The sequence below is a fragment of the Monopterus albus genome, unplaced genomic scaffold (genome assembly GCF_001952655.1).
Source record: "Monopterus albus unplaced genomic scaffold, M_albus_1.0 scaffold3.1, whole genome shotgun sequence".
Classification (NCBI taxonomy): domain Eukaryota; kingdom Metazoa; phylum Chordata; class Actinopteri; order Synbranchiformes; family Synbranchidae; genus Monopterus; species Monopterus albus.
The window spans coordinates 5,951,486-5,966,957 of record NW_018127883.1 but is presented as its reverse complement, the minus strand read 5'-3'; the positions used below and the strand labels follow the sequence as shown (position 1 = coordinate 5,966,957).

Below are 15,472 nucleotides of genomic sequence, written 5' to 3'. Positions count from 1 at the left end.
TAGCCTAAGAATTTGTGTCTAATTAAGCTTTTGCACAAATAAATTTCATTCTTTAGTTAAAAATTCTTAAAGTTACATCTATTCCTTTCATTAAAAAAAAACAAACAAACCTTTTTTCAGTGTATGTGATGTGGTAGTTACAATTTTCCACATCACCCTTGTAAAAGCTGCATACTGGACCAGAACTGGCCTCCAGTCAGCTGTGATCTCCCTTCACCACATAAATGCAAACGGTCTTGTCACTGAAGCAACAAGAAGCAAGCGGGGCGGGGGGACTTTTAATTGAACCTGAATGTAGATGTCTCTGGACTCCACATCCCTTTCTCACATACATTACAAATCAACAGGTGCAGGTAAATGACACACTGTTGACACTACATGAAACCCTGCTGGCTCACCTGTGCAAAATATAGGTTCATGAGACTGACTGTGAAGAACTGGAGGCAGACAGGGAAGCAGTAGAGCAGCCAGAAGGGAAAGGGCCCCAGAGTGTTGGCCGTGACAAAGTTCTTGAAGTAGAAGGAGAAAAGCACGGTGCGCAGCGCCGACCACAGCAGGCACAGGAACAGGAACACGGTCTGGTAGCTGAAGCGCTTGTGTCGGTACCGCAGGACCAACCACAGCTGGATGTAGATGAAGATAAACAGGAGAGAGTAAAAGACGGTGTAGACCACCGTCAGGCCCAACGTGACGAAGGGGGGCACGGCCGGGCTCAAGGTAGGCAGAGGCAGGGATTTGTCCATCGCGGACGGCTCCTTCTCTTCCACCGGGGCCTCCATGACCTGCTCTCGTGGGCCGGTGAAGCTCTACCGGTGTCTGGCTTCACAGAGCCAGCCTCTCGGGCTGCAGGAGGAGAATACGGCTGAAAGCGCGGCTGTCAAGAAGAGTGAGAACGGAAAAGCAAAGGCAAGAAAACAAGGCTAACTTCCTGCTGCGCAGCCAGAGACAGGCAGGGTGAGAGGCACATGACCAGTGATGAGAAGGAGCTGCTTGTCAAGAGCAACAGCGGGCAGGAAGCTACTGAGAGCTGCAGAGGAGCTCAGCGCGAGGAGGACCAGCCCCCCACCACCGCTCATTACGTGACGCTACGCATCAGCTGACGCACGCTACTGTACCTTTAACCCCGTGAGGCACTTCCCACCCCAGCGCGGGTCCCAAGAGAGCAGTTAGGGGAGTTACTTACATATTATTTAAAAAATCACATACAAATCCATCATCTGTCAACACTGGGCAACTCATAGACACTTTATACAACAAACAATAAATCCAGTTGGTAAACTCATTTTTACCAACTGCATTAGTCCCATATAACATCATTTTGAATAAGCTCCCTGGGGCATTTTTCTGTATTGTCTTTTACGTCTGGCACTTGAAGAACATTTCTTTATTATATTTGGGCACTTTTACTCGAGTAACATTTTTAACGCAGGACTTTTATACAGTGTGTGCATAAAGGATCTGAATGCTTACTCCACTACTGGTTTTGATGGGGCACTCCTGGATGTCTGGATTAAAAACGCAGGTGCCACTTGTGGCCTAATAATCAGTTAAGTTAATTATTAATTAATGAGCATATGGAGCCCTGAGGAAGTCCCCCACTTTGCACAGGCCATAATCAAGACTTGGCAAAAGAGGCCAACATATCCCGACTTTTACTTTCTATTATTTGCCAAGCTCCAAAAACACCGAATCCTACAGTTTTTATAATCAATATCAGTCTTTCATCAAACTCTCTCTGCCTGGGAAATGGTCATGTCTTTGAAACTTCACAGTCCCATTTTGTAATCCAGGCTTGCTATTAAAAATATGAAGGTTCATGACCAAGATAAACCCACATTTCAGGGTTATTTTCTCATACTTTAAAAAGGTCCAGCAGGGCCACAGAACACAGTTGATTTAGACTTAACGTGTGGTGACAAGTAAATTGAGCTTCATGTGTAGAATCACTGGAGTTCCCCTTTTATTCCAACCAAGATGCTTCAGGTCTGGTCAGACAAGCCAAAAGAAAAACTTATCTGTGAACAAATCGCAGTGAATTTGTTATGGTTGTTGGGGAGTTTTTTGTTTCACAGCACTTGGGGCGTGTGAACACAAGGAGGGCCTAGGACAGAGGGAACTCCAGTTCACCTTTGACTGCTGTGATGCATTAATCTTTTCTAACACAGGGACTCCACCCATCACACCAAACAGGATGCTGCCAGGCTTAACTTTGAAAAGCCTCATTATTAAAGAACTTTAAAATGTAACATCTAATGTGTGATATATAAAAAGTGGTCTGACATTCAGGCTACAGTTTACTGCCAGACACCAGTTCCCAGGCAGCCAACAGACTGGGAAAACAGATGCACTCAAACAGTAACAAGTCAAGTTAGTGATATCACTGGCTCCAGTGTAAATATTCCACCATAGTTCATCTTGTTTTCCTGATAATGTGTCTATTGCACTCTTTTACTCTGTGTATGTTTGCAATTCATTATCCATGTGTGAAATGTGGGTGTTGGGTAATGTCTTTTTATGCTGTATTTAGTTACACTATTGCATTAATTCAGCATAGCACAAATGGTGATTATTACAGGTGTCCGTTTAATTTGTTGGAGTTGGACAACACTGATCAGGTTTGTTACTGCTTTTAGCCCACAACACAAACTTTGTTACTTTGCTTATGGGTCCATATACAGACAGGTGAAAAATTAAAGGAAAAGCCAACATAAAGTGTCTCAGTAAGGTGTTGGGCCACCACATGCCACCAGATCAGCTTCAGTGCTCTTTGGCATTGACTCTCAAAGTCTTTGGACTCTACTGCAGAGATTGTATTCACTATTCTTCCAAAAGATATTGCCTCAGGTGGTGTTTTGATGATGGTGGTGGAGACATCAGTCTAATATCTCCCAGAGGTGTTCAGCTGGGTTGAAATCTGGTTGCTGTGAAGGTCACAGCATATGATTAACATCATTCTTATACTCATCAGACCATTCAGTGAGCCCTAGTACCCTATGAATCAGGGTACTGTCATCCTGGAAGAGACCACTCATTTATTTAGGTTTTTCTAGTTCAGATTTTTCTAGTTTGTCACCTGTCTGTAATTCATACTATGCAAATAAAAGAAAAAACAAATGTATGCGGGTATAAATGTGTCGTCAAGCTCTTGTTACCATTAACACTTTATTAGTCAGAACTACCAAGTAAATGATTTGAAAGATATGGGTCATGAGGGCAATAAAAACAAATGGCAGGGAGTCAAGAATGAACTCCAGAGGTAGAGCTTTTGGATACATTTCTTTGTCACAAACTAAATGTCCATTAATGTTTGAGGTCAGTGTACCAGCACCAGAGGGAGCAAGAGAGCCACGTGTCAAAGTTAGGCAGCTGATAGTGCACCAACTAATGTATAAATAAAAATTTCTCATGAAATATAATCAGCTCCAAATAAGAATAATCATGTTAGAACTCAGTTATAGGCCTATATACATAAATTGCAACTAACAGCAAAAGTTAATAAAGTCATAATAAAACATTAATAATAATCTTTTGTGTTACCATAAAACACCAGGTCTAAATTTCTACTATGTTGCAATTGCATCACACAGCTGTTGAATAAAGAGCATTTTGTTAATCTAAAAGCCAAGCTGTACAAGTAGAAGGGCTAGAGGGGACTGGCCAGGTGGTGATAGTAAGAACTGAACAAGGAATCACTACAATCACAAGGCTCTAACCACATAGAAATCCAATGGTGCAGTGCAGCTGAAAATTTCATGACAATCTGCCCCTTTTATGTTATAAGTTGTGTAAAAACTCAAGTGTGGCCTAAGTGTGGTGTAAGAGCAAGGTTGTACTTTCAGTTTGGCACTGTAGCTCTTGTGTCATGGAATCCTGGCCTGGTGGTAGCAGAGGCACTGTGAAAAGGCCATGGCACCATTTGGATCATCTAAGGATTACCCATAATAAATGTCAGTAAAAAGTGGCCATGAATTGTTTTGTTAATGTTCAAAATGCATTGTCATAGACTAAAATGTTGGCAAGAGGACATTTTTGGCATTCTACAATAGGTCAGGGGTCACAAAATTCATTAGGAATCACTGAGACCATGATTACACATATTAAAATGTCATGACAGTGTGGCCAGTTGCTCGGATAACTGGACCAAAATGTTGGAAGGTTGAATAATGCAGCTCCAAGTTGAATGATATTACCAGCATGCCCCTCGTTATCCCAGCTGGAGTCTGATAGCTACAGCGGCATGGATCAGATGATTAGTGTTTGGTACAGTGCTCTCTGATATGGTCCTTTATATAATGTTTCTGTCAAACTGGCCATGGGCCTCTGTTTTCGCTCGGATAGCCTCTTGGCCTTTATCCAGACCTGCAAATACAGCTCCAGTGTTGTCCTTCTCAAGACCCTTAGGCTTCAGTGGTCCCTGTATTATAACGCCTTATAAACAGATCCCTGCTTTCTACTGTACTGGCAACACTGGGAGAATGAGTTTTTAAATGAAAGGATATGATGTGAAACTTACCTCTGTGCTCTCAGTTTATACTGTCCTCAGCCCTTATAACTACTATTATGCAGTTTTTTGTTTTTCGTGATGTCTAGCAAACTGTGTGCCAACCTGACCCAGAACAGCCTGCAACCTACAGTCAGAACATATTAGGAACAGCATGAAAATATGACTGTAATCTCTCATTGTGTGGATGCTTTACAGCAGCCACACTATGCTCTCCTGTTCTTTATTTATTATTATTATGGGGGGACTCCCTGGTAGGCTAGTGGTTAAGGTACAGCGCTCTCACCGCAGCATCCCACGTTCGTACCTACTTTTATTACCTAATTTGTGGGGTCTATTTTCACATCTTTAATAAGTTCAGCATACTTTATTTTCACATCTTTAATAAGTTCAGCATACTTTCAGCTGGCAAAGCCATTCAGGTATCAAAATGTTCATCTCTTCAAGGGCAGTCGTTTCTAAACTTCATACTTTTGAAATATTTATTTTTATTTTGAAAATTTTGCTCTATTCAAATGAATGGGAATATTCAAATTCAGCACACATTCCACTATTTCAGGTATCAAAATTATCAGCTGCTCAAGGACATTCATGCTTTTATTCAGAATTTTTCTAAACGTCATACCTCTGAAATATTTAGATATAATTAGAGGTCTTGTAAGTGGTTTTTTTTTTAGGCTCTTGATGACAATGCTGTGTGGTATTTGATCTGTGTGTTTTTTGCAGATAAATATAGAGTAGCAGGAGCCAGTTAGTTATTTTATTATCTGTTTATGCTGGTGTTTATTTTCTTGAGTGAGACTATAGCTACATTTGTCCTGGCTGTTTTTGTAAGTCAGTCTAATACTCCTAGCAGATCACCCGGACACAGCATACATCTGCTAAATATACTTCACTGGATGGTCTACTTACTTGTTACGTACTTGTTGGATGTAATGTTAACATCTGTTTATGCTGGTGTTTATTTTCTTGAGTGAGACTATAGCTACATTTGTCCTGGCTGTTTTTGTAAGTCAGTCTAATACTCCTAGCAGATCACCCGGACACAGCATACATCTGCTAAATATACTTCACTGGATGGTCTACTTACTTGTTACGTACTTGTTGGATGTTACGTCAACGGCTGAAAGCTCAAAGGACTCAGCCAACGTTAAAGTTTGGTTTGCAAGTTTATTTCACTCGACTATTTCACGGAACCGGAGACACATTAAAACCATTTAGCTGCCTGTACATCCGCTGACGTCCTCTGAACGTGACCAGATGGATTCAACAAGACAGGTGCGATTTTTAATTATGCTAGTATTCAGCAATATGCAAGGCTCGCGACTGTGATCGCTAAAAGAAATGTGAGTTACCAACGGATTACGTTGGATATCTCAAAAACTAAAACCCTCGAGAACACCATCTCTCTTTACAGGTCAAAGTAAGTGTACAGTTTATAACTTTAATCCCAAACCATAAATGTGAGACATAAAATGTGCCATCGAAATAATTTTCCACATTGTCTGTTTGTTAGCTAATCTCTGATTTACAAAAGAACTCATATTAATCCCAATCTGGCCCCAGAAACAGGTAAGTATAATTTTATTTGCTTTAATTACATTTTGTATAGTAGTCATGAACCAATCATCTGTGCCTTAGTTTCTTAAAACCTGAGCTACAGCTCCTCTGGTCTTCTATTTATCTTTCAGAGTGAGGAGAGAGGAAGTGATGGAGGGCAGGATGAAGTGTAAGACCGGCAGGATGAAGTGCAAGACCTTTCATATCTGTTGTAAATATCAGTTTATCTAATGATGTTAACGATATTATGTAGTCATTAGTTCCCCCTTCATTTGAATTTCTAAATATTCTATTTTGTCTTATATTTGTTTCTTTTCAGGAGTATGGAGGAGAGGAGAAACCAAAAAGAGATATGAATAGAGGAGAAAATGGAACGGAAATAAGCTGATGGCAGAGAAGAGGAGATGGGGGGCGTAATGACATATGAATATTTGGAAATGGTCGGTATAATTTTATTTGCTTTAAATATTTGATTGTCTCTCTGGTACAGGCCCCCCCTGGCGGGCCCGGGAACCTATGCGAGAGGCGACCCCCCCAGGTTCCCGTCCTACAGTGTGTGGGCCCCGGTCCAGTCAGGGCCAGCTGAGGAGAGGCTGTGAGGCATGCCCATTTAGAAGCTTTAGTTACTTTTCATAATTTTAAATTTCTTTTAGTTACTTTTCATACCTTTATTTTTCTTGCTTATACATATTAAAACTGTATTGATGGCTGCTGTATTTTACTGAGTGAAATTTTAGAACTGTATACGACAAATTCTGTAGAGACAGGATGTCTGTATCTTCAAGTAACCAGACAGCCTATTTTACATTTTAACAATGGCCTGTTTTGCACCTTCACCTAGACCCGCTTAGCATATTCCAAATTCTCCTTTGTCACGGGGTATCTTGCAGAGACAGGGTGCCTACAACCTGAGATGACCACCTGGCCCGCTTAGCATACTCACTAGGTCCTACAATAGCATCACACACACAGGAGGGCCTGCAGCCCAGACCACCCGTTATTCAGTGTTCATCGATCAAACTGCCACCTGAGAAGCACACACCATTAATATATTATAACAGCTTGATACCGAATCGCATGATGGAGACCATTCTGGCCACGGATGTATTAAGGGGAAACTGTAGATTTTTTAATGTCTGTATGATGAGAATGCCATAACGTTAATACATTCATTTATTCTATTTAGAATGAAAGTAAAAATCACATGCAAATACAAACACACCTTTCATCTAGACACACTTTTATTAGGAGATGGAAATCGCCTCAAGGCGTTTTACAAATGAACACATTTATTAGCACTTTTATTCTATTTCTGAATCTGTGTGTATGTACATGCACATGTGTGTTTGTGGATCTGTTCATGTTTGGTTGCTTAAATGTATCTGCCCAATCCGTGCCACAGCTTCACCGGCTCCTGTGGAGTGTTGACCATGTCCATCCAGTGATGGAGTTGAGAGCCTCTGGTGTACATGAAGGGCCCTAACACCAGCACTCCCATTAGGACTGGGAAGTTTATTTTCTATATAGCGGCAGATCACAACACAGAAAAAGGCATGATGAAGTCGTACCAAAGTCAGTGGCATTAACCACCAAGCTATGGATTTCAGCATTTTCAGGGCAATTCTTCAGCAATGAGCATCCACACACATTTTCTTCAGGAATTTGTCTAGTTTCGTTCTGCAATGATAGTGGTTTTGTGAAAGTAGCTCTGTCCACTCTCAGCTCCGCCCCACCCTCTCAAACTCACACTGAACTTTCTTCAGCTGAGCCTGTTCGCACTCTCCCCTGACCCGGCTTGGACAAACCACAGGACTGTTCAGCTGACTCGGAAACATTAACAATGGGTTGGCAGGAACGAGGATGGCTTGTCTGTGCCACTTTGCTCGGATTTGTGGCCTCAGTGCTGAGCATAACCAGGGGAGAGCTTTTCCCTTTCGGTACAAGCGCAGGAGACCAGTTACTGGAACCGGGGAATGACCAGACGCACCGACTTGATTTGGACCAGCCAGTGTTGTTTTATGATGGCACGTTCGACAGCATCTTTGTAAGTTAACCCAGTACTTTGCAGAATAGCGTAGTAATTTTAATATAAACGTGTGGGAATTAAAGATCAGGGTGGCGGACAGTCCACCGATCTTGCGCAATTGCGCACACCCTCCGGGTAGTGTAGGAGAAGTGGTCAGTTACTGTTAAACAATACCTGGAAGTTGCTACATTTTTGGGGGACAGGGTAAGACTTCTCTGCCGCTTTGGAGTATTAGTAAATATTGATTTATTTATCAATGATGCTGCCTGATCTGGTGGAATGTACTTGTTCGTGCATTCTTATAGCTCCCCCTGCTTCCCCTGATTTTTGTTTTACTTTACTGTTGAGTCTAAGTCATTTTGCAATCCATCCCAAAACATTTACTGATGATTCCCTGTTGCATAACAGTCACTGGAAGCAGACGTTTAAATGTTCGCGTCATGTAATATCTAAATAACACACCACATGTAAACTACACGTATGCAAAACATTTGACAACTTTGCTGTTTACAGTTACGATGTGGAGATTTTAAATGACTTGTCTGAAGGCACTAGCACTAGTTAAGTGAAAGTTGCACCATGTGTTGGGCAGACAAACCGCCTTTTATTCCGTGTGATTCTCCTTTTCAAAGAAAAGTGCTGCATCTGTTTTAATTGTGCTGCATGTAGATAATAAGTTATTTGAGTAATTATATAGAAAGGGTATTTCTTGTGAAAGGCAGGAATTCAACATTTACCAAAACATTGTACTGTAGTCTATAAGTGATAGATACTTGATGCAGGATAATTTTACAGATAATGTAAGCTTTGTTTTTAAGACGTCACCAGTTTTATGATTGTTGACAAAAATGTCCTTACCTTTAATCAGTGCGTTTTAATGTTTCATTTATAGAACAATAACAAGAGCAACCTCACCCAAGGAGCTGATCTAATGTGCAAAAGCAAAAGGTTTTGGTTAACACAAGTTCTGAAATTTAAAATAACTATTTAATTCGTTCCTAACAATCAGTCTTTGGGGGTTTTTCCCACTGCTGACTGCTTCCAGGTTATCCCTACATTACCCCACACAAACATTTTTCTCTACTGTAGTCACTACAATCACTGGCCGACAGACAAGACATCCACCCTGAACAGTCTGTGCCCTGTAGAGTAACAGAGATCACTGTTTTCACACCAGACACTGGTACAGAAAATCTTTTTTTGTGATCATTAGGAGGTTTTAGCTTCTCCTCCACTGAGCCCTGGTATGCTGGATTATTGAATAAAGATCTCTCTGCACTACATCTGTAGGATAAGAATCACTGATCATTTTCCCAGCTCTATCTTTCATTTTGGCAGGAAGTTTCTGTAATAAAGATTAGTGTGCAGTCTCTAGGCTCTCTGGGGCTGTTTGTCATGGGCAAGGACAGGAAACATTGTGGTCTGCAGGCTAGGAGTAGTGCTCAGGAAGTGGAGGAGCCCCATGTGTAGTGTGTGTGTTTGACATGAGCTCAGCTTTTCCTTATTTTACAAACCCTGCATGTATTCACATTAATCCTTAACTGTGTAAAATATGTATTTAATGGCATCTTGTTTATTCATTAGTGACATGGCAGCTGGCTCAGTTTTTTAGTCTAATGAGTTTCAAACAAACACCAAAATGGGTCAGACAGGACTAGGTTTGCCTCTGCTGTGAACCAGTTATAGACATGTCATAAAGAAAGTCATTTCTTGTTATCCCCAGTACCTACCTGAACTTTTCATTTCAGATCAACACCAATGGTTTTGTTGCCACAGCACAGCCAACAAACGAGTCGACATATCTCAGCAACATGCCCCCAAAATTTGGCATGATTGCAGCTCTGCAGGGAGACCTGGACACAAGTGATGGTGTGGGGAAGGTATTTTTCCGTCAAGACTCCAGCCCTGATGTTCTGCGTCGATCAGCTGAGCACATCAACAGAGCCTTCCCTGAGGATGATGAAGTTGATCCCACCCATGCTGTGGTGATCACCTGGGTCAATGTTGCCACCCATGAACCTCAAAGCAGAGGAGATGGTATTGACAAGAAGGTGAGCATCATATAATTATTCAAGTGATTTGATGTAAAACTGCTCATTTATATAATCTCTAATGTTTTATGACACAGAGAAACACCTTCCAGCTGGTTATTGCATCCTTGGAGAAAGCCTCATACGCTATTGTCCTGTATCCAAGGGACAGGATACAGTTTTCTTCCACGCCTGTAGAAGGCCATAGTTTGACCATGCATGCTGGCTTTGGTAAGGGTTTGGTCCAAGGTTTCTTTTTATCCAGTATGGGACCATACTACCGCACCACCACTGATGACGAGGCATCCGTCAGGGCTTTAGCGGAGTAAGTAAAGCAGGAGCTGTCAGCACAGAAACATCATTTCCTAGACTAGGTAATGATTGTAAAAGTGTCTTCAAACCACAAACTTACATCTTTTCCCCTTGTAGGCAGACTAACTCTGGCCTGCGGGGTGTATGGGTGTATGAGATCGGAACTTCTCCCTATTTTAGCAATGTGGCACCAGGTGAGGTCACATACCTGCCCACTGAGGCCACACCTGCTGGCTACGGGGAGGCCACTGATAAAAGGAGGCTTGTGTATACTGATGGACAGCAAGTGGAATACCCTCCATTTGATCCAGAAGAAGAGCAGATCAAAGTTCATTCAGTTCAGTACCAGCCACATCAGCCTGCAAACCCAGAAGTGGTGGTGGTGGATGACACGGATATAAATTTTGATGGTGAGTCTGAAGGAGGAAGACTCAGACTATGTAATGCGAAAATAATTTTGCTCTTTACATTTGAACATACAATTTTAAAAATGCTTCTCTTATCAGTACTGGGAGATGATACCGATTTAATAAATTAGCTGTCCCAGACACATTCTTACTGTGCTTTTCTGTTTTCAGTGTTCTCATACAACCTTGGGACATGTGAGAACAACAGAAAAAAGTGCTCCCAGTTTGCTGACTGTAGGAACTACTACAGTGCATCCTGCTGCCACTGCAGGCCTGGCTACTATGGGAATGGGATACAATGTGTGGCAGAGGGTACGCTTCTTTTAATTTTGAAACAAGATTGAAACTGTAGAGCTCTGTCATTATAACTGCTTCAAGGAATGGATTTAGTTAAAATGCATGAAATATGTGACTATGGTGAGCTTAACAGTTTCAACTTGAATTCTATTAAATTTGAGCCATTAATTTTTAGTTTTTATGCCAACAGTAAAACAAAAAGACTAAGACGTATCTCCATTAGTCTCTAGGTCCAGAAGTGTTGCAAATTTTTTTTCAGCTGTAAATTTTTCAATTTACCCCAATGTTTTTCTCCCCACTTTTGTACAATTGTTGATTATCTTACTAATTTAAAAATAAAATTAGCTCACATGACTAAAAACATTAGATGCTAAAGTCATTACACTTGAAGTTATCTTTTAATGTTATGTTTTAATATCTGTGTTAAAGATATTTACAGGTGCAGTCTGAAAACACAATAAAGCACAAGTTATACGACACGGTTGAGCTAATGTAGTGTAACTGTAAATAGGTGAAAATGTTTATCGACATTATTACCCAGAAAGTAATTCATCTATTTATTCTTCTCAGTATCTGCCAGATGTGAAGATGTTGGAGAAATTACTTTAGCAGATGTTTGCATGTGCTACATTTGTAACATTCCACAGGCATCAGTTACACAACTCTTGAAATTAATTTTGGGGGGGTGGGTTGTTGTTCTGTTGCTCTTCTCCATGAATAACTTTGGTTTGTTTTTGTAGGAAAGCCACAGAGGATGAACGGTAAAGTGCATGGAAGAGTATATGTAGGTGGTTCTCCTTCTCCAGTGGATTTCAACAGCAATGATCTCCACTCGTATGTTGTGGTAAATGATGGCCGTTCCTACGTCGCCATCAGTGACATCCCTCACACTGTCGGGCCCTCACTGCAGCCCCTGTCAGCCCTTGGTGGTGTGATTGGGTGGGCATTTGCTCTGGAGCAGCCTGGCTTCAAGAACGGCTTTGGTACTATTGGTGAGGGAAAGATTTGTACAAATGTGATGATGTGATTTTCACATGCTTCACTTGGAAAATGACAATAAAGTGAAGGTTTAGGAAGTATAAATCTCTGTAAACAAATGTGAGTGCTGCTACAAGCACAGTTTGCCACACAGCTGCAGTTGTACTTGCTATGTCCAGCTGAATTCCCCGCACATTACCTCAGCTGGGGGAGAAGGTGGTGAGCCAAAGTTCATCCAGGGTTAACCGCCTCCTCTGTCCTCTGAAGGGGGAGAGTTCACACGGCAGGCTGAGGTGACCTTTCTGCCAGGAAATGAGAAGCTGACCATCAGGCAGGAGTTCAAAGGCATCGATGAGCATGACCACTTGGTGGTGAGCACTACCTTAGAAGGTCGGGTGCCTGAGGTGTCTCCCGGCTCCACCGTGCAGATCAGCCCTTACTCGGAGATCTACCAGTACAGCAACAACTGTAAGATCCGGCTTGAAAAGAGAATTTAATTGCTTTTGACACAAATGTCACTGGATTGTTTCTGCTGTTTTTCATCCAAAATATTTCACAAGACTTTTTCTGCTCTTGTGATTGTAACTAAGCTCCTGAAAAGTCAAGACTGAGAAATCATTGTCTCCATGTATCTGTCTGTCATACCTTCCAGTGATAACCTCATCCTCCACTCGGGAATATGTAGTGAGCCTGCCCGATGGCTCCACTGACACCAGGACGTATCAGTGGCGTCAAACCATCACCTTCCAAAGCTGCCAGCATGATGAGTCTTCAAGAGATGTGAAACCTACACAGATGCTCAGTGTGGACCAGATCTTTGTCATGTATGATGCTAATAATGCCCTCATCCGGTATGCGATGAGCAACAAGATCGGGGATATCAGTGGTGAGGTCATGGAAATTATTCTTGTCTTCCTGTTTTTGGTCTCAATGCACTTCCTTCCTGAAGTACAAAATATATAACATCCTGACCAAGCGCAGTTCTACTGAAAGTTATGGCTGCTGATGGATGGCAAATTCAATTTTTTTTTCATATCAAATCACATAAGTTAATGTTCATTCTCAGGAGGGCAGCCGGTGGAGAACCCATGTTTCACTGGAAGACATGGCTGCGACACCAATGCTGTTTGCCGAGCTGGACAGGGAGTGCAGTTCACCTGTCAGTGTGCAACTGGCTTTAGCGGTGATGGCCGCACATGTTATGGTAAGAATGACATTAGATATTATACTAAGAAGGACCTCTGTATCGTTATTTGTGGCATCAAAGAGGATGTAACTTATTGATTCTTGACAATCATGTATTTTCTGCCTTCAAGTAAAAACTGTTTGCACATTTGTTTAGATACGTCATTAATTTAACCCAGACCTTCTAAAGTTCCTTCCTGGGGAACTGCGCAACTTTGCCAATTAGCAGAGGGAGTCGAATATAATAAACAAAGCATCCCATATTCCCAGACCAAGTTCACAAATCATCTTGTGTTCCTCGTTCCCAGTTCACTCTACAAACTTTTGAACTGGAGACCAGACAGGAAGAGCTCGGAGACATATACAGTAGAAATAGGAAGGAAGCATTTCAGACAGATGCTATCTTGAAACATCTGTAATTAAGAAATCTAATTAAGTACTTTCCACTCATCCGATGTTTGATAACAAAGGACACTGATTTGACAAATTCTCAATTCAGAGTCCCAAATTCAAACTCAAGTTGGCAATTATTAGTATATGATCACTGCCTCTTTTCTTGATCAGACATTGATGAGTGCAGAGAGGACTATCAGATCTGTGGCCACCACTCTATCTGCAACAACCACCCTGGAACCTTCCGCTGTGAATGTCAAGATGGATATCACTTCAGCAGTGATGGGGTGACTTGCATTGGTAAGTGGGGTTTGTGTGCTGCCAAGTATAATTACATGTTCCAGAATATCTCCCCTGGTACTGGGGATGTACAGGCTCAGACATAAATTATAATAAAATACATTAAAATATTAAGTAGACCAGGGTGAGTAAAATAAAACACAAGTCTACCCACTAACCATACTGTACAGTAGGTACCTGTACACAGATGTAACTTTAATCTACCTGTGGTGCAGTGATGTTTTTATTTAATAGAAAATGCAATTAGGTTGTAAGTCTGCATATGTGATTGTTGACGTGCAAATTTATGTATGTGTTTGTCAATTAATACAGTAATCACACTGCATCAGGACAATTCAGAATTGTTGAAAAGTCACAAAAGGTACAAGACTAGCCTGCTTTGTGTCACCTGATTTAACCTGAGTATATCAAAGGAATAGTTCAACACTGTGGGAAATACTCATATTTGCTTTCTTGCATGAGTTAGATGAAAAGAAATACTACTTGATACTGTAGCTAATATTCTTATCTTAGCATAAAGACTGGGAGTGGAAACTGCAAGACTAGCTCAGTTCAAAGGTAATAGCAGTTTTGTACCAGCACCTCTAAAGCTGACCCATTAATCCATTTGTTCAATCCATAGAAAAGTAAAGGCTAGTTGTTTCCCATTTCCCATTTTTATGCTAAGCTAAACAAACCAACTGCTCACTGTATAGAAATGAGAATGATATAAATCTTTTCATCTAATTCAAAAAGCAAGTAAGTATATTTAAGATGTTCAATTATTCCTTTAAAAAAGAAATGGCAAAAGGCATTGTGAGATCATTTTATAAATGTAGGCTGTCTTTAAGCGTCTAATATGATGTCTGGTCATTTTGACATGCTCTAACATACAGGATCTTGTGTAACTGCTCTGTACCAAATAAAATGAGCAGTATCTCCATGCTCCTCTTCTCCTCAGAGATTAACCGACCTGTGGACGCCTGTGAAGAAGGCACCCATACCTGTGACATTCCTGAGCGTGCTCAGTGCAGGTACACTGGAGGCACGTCCTACATCTGCTCCTGCCTGCCAGGGTTCACAGGGGATGGCAAAATCTGCCAAGGTACTGTACAGAGACATTAAATATAGGCTTGTGCTGTAGAATGACCACAGGAATAAATAGCTTTCAGTACAACGGGATGTCTGTACTTTAGGCTTCATTTCTGTGGCATCTCATTTAAACCCATGAGAAAAATAAAATCAAATTATCATTTGGCTGATGTAATCAAATCAAATCAAATCAAATTTTATGGAGTGGATAGAGGAGAGACAAAAGAAGAAAAGCAACAAGACACAACAATCAAACACTGATCAGGTCGATGTGGCTGGTGACTGCTTGTCAGAGATGTAGAGCTCCAGGGCCAGGGCAACCTGCAGAAAGGTACAGGGAGAGAGAGGACACACTATGGGAGAGAGGAGACACAAAGTTAGTAATGTGTAATGGTGGCATATAGAAGCATAG

The 15,472-nt window shown here is 41.3% G+C and overlaps 2 protein-coding genes across 3 annotated transcripts in view; one reads left to right on the top strand and one right to left on the bottom strand.

The window, feature by feature from the left end:
* Window positions 1-1,110, bottom strand: part of gpr137ba (G protein-coupled receptor 137Ba) — a 4,771-nt gene extending 3,661 nt beyond the window's left edge. Inside the window, exons 1-2 of one of the 2 annotated variants that reach the window (XM_020604439.1) lie at window positions 926-1,109; window positions 399-843 (exon numbers count right to left, since the gene is read on the bottom strand). In XM_020604439.1, the coding sequence (XP_020460095.1) occupies window positions 399-779 (381 nt within the window). In that variant the 5' untranslated portion in view covers window positions 780-843; window positions 926-1,109. Of the gene's footprint in view, window positions 1-398 lie in introns of both variants that reach the window. The other variant, XR_002275284.1, reaches the window with a different exon arrangement.
* Window positions 1,111-7,692: 6,582 nt separating this feature from the next.
* Window positions 7,693-15,472, top strand: part of nid1a (nidogen 1a) — a 15,138-nt gene continuing 7,358 nt past the window's right edge. Inside the window, 11 exon segments of the mRNA XM_020600995.1 lie at window positions 7,693-8,105; window positions 9,836-10,138; window positions 10,216-10,442; window positions 10,547-10,839; window positions 11,008-11,148; window positions 11,874-12,125; window positions 12,379-12,579; window positions 12,764-12,997; window positions 13,178-13,315; window positions 13,861-13,989; window positions 14,930-15,073. Coding sequence (XP_020456651.1) covers window positions 7,902-8,105; window positions 9,836-10,138; window positions 10,216-10,442; window positions 10,547-10,839; window positions 11,008-11,148; window positions 11,874-12,125; window positions 12,379-12,579; window positions 12,764-12,997; window positions 13,178-13,315; window positions 13,861-13,989; window positions 14,930-15,073 — 2,266 coding nt within the window. The 5' untranslated portion in view covers window positions 7,693-7,901.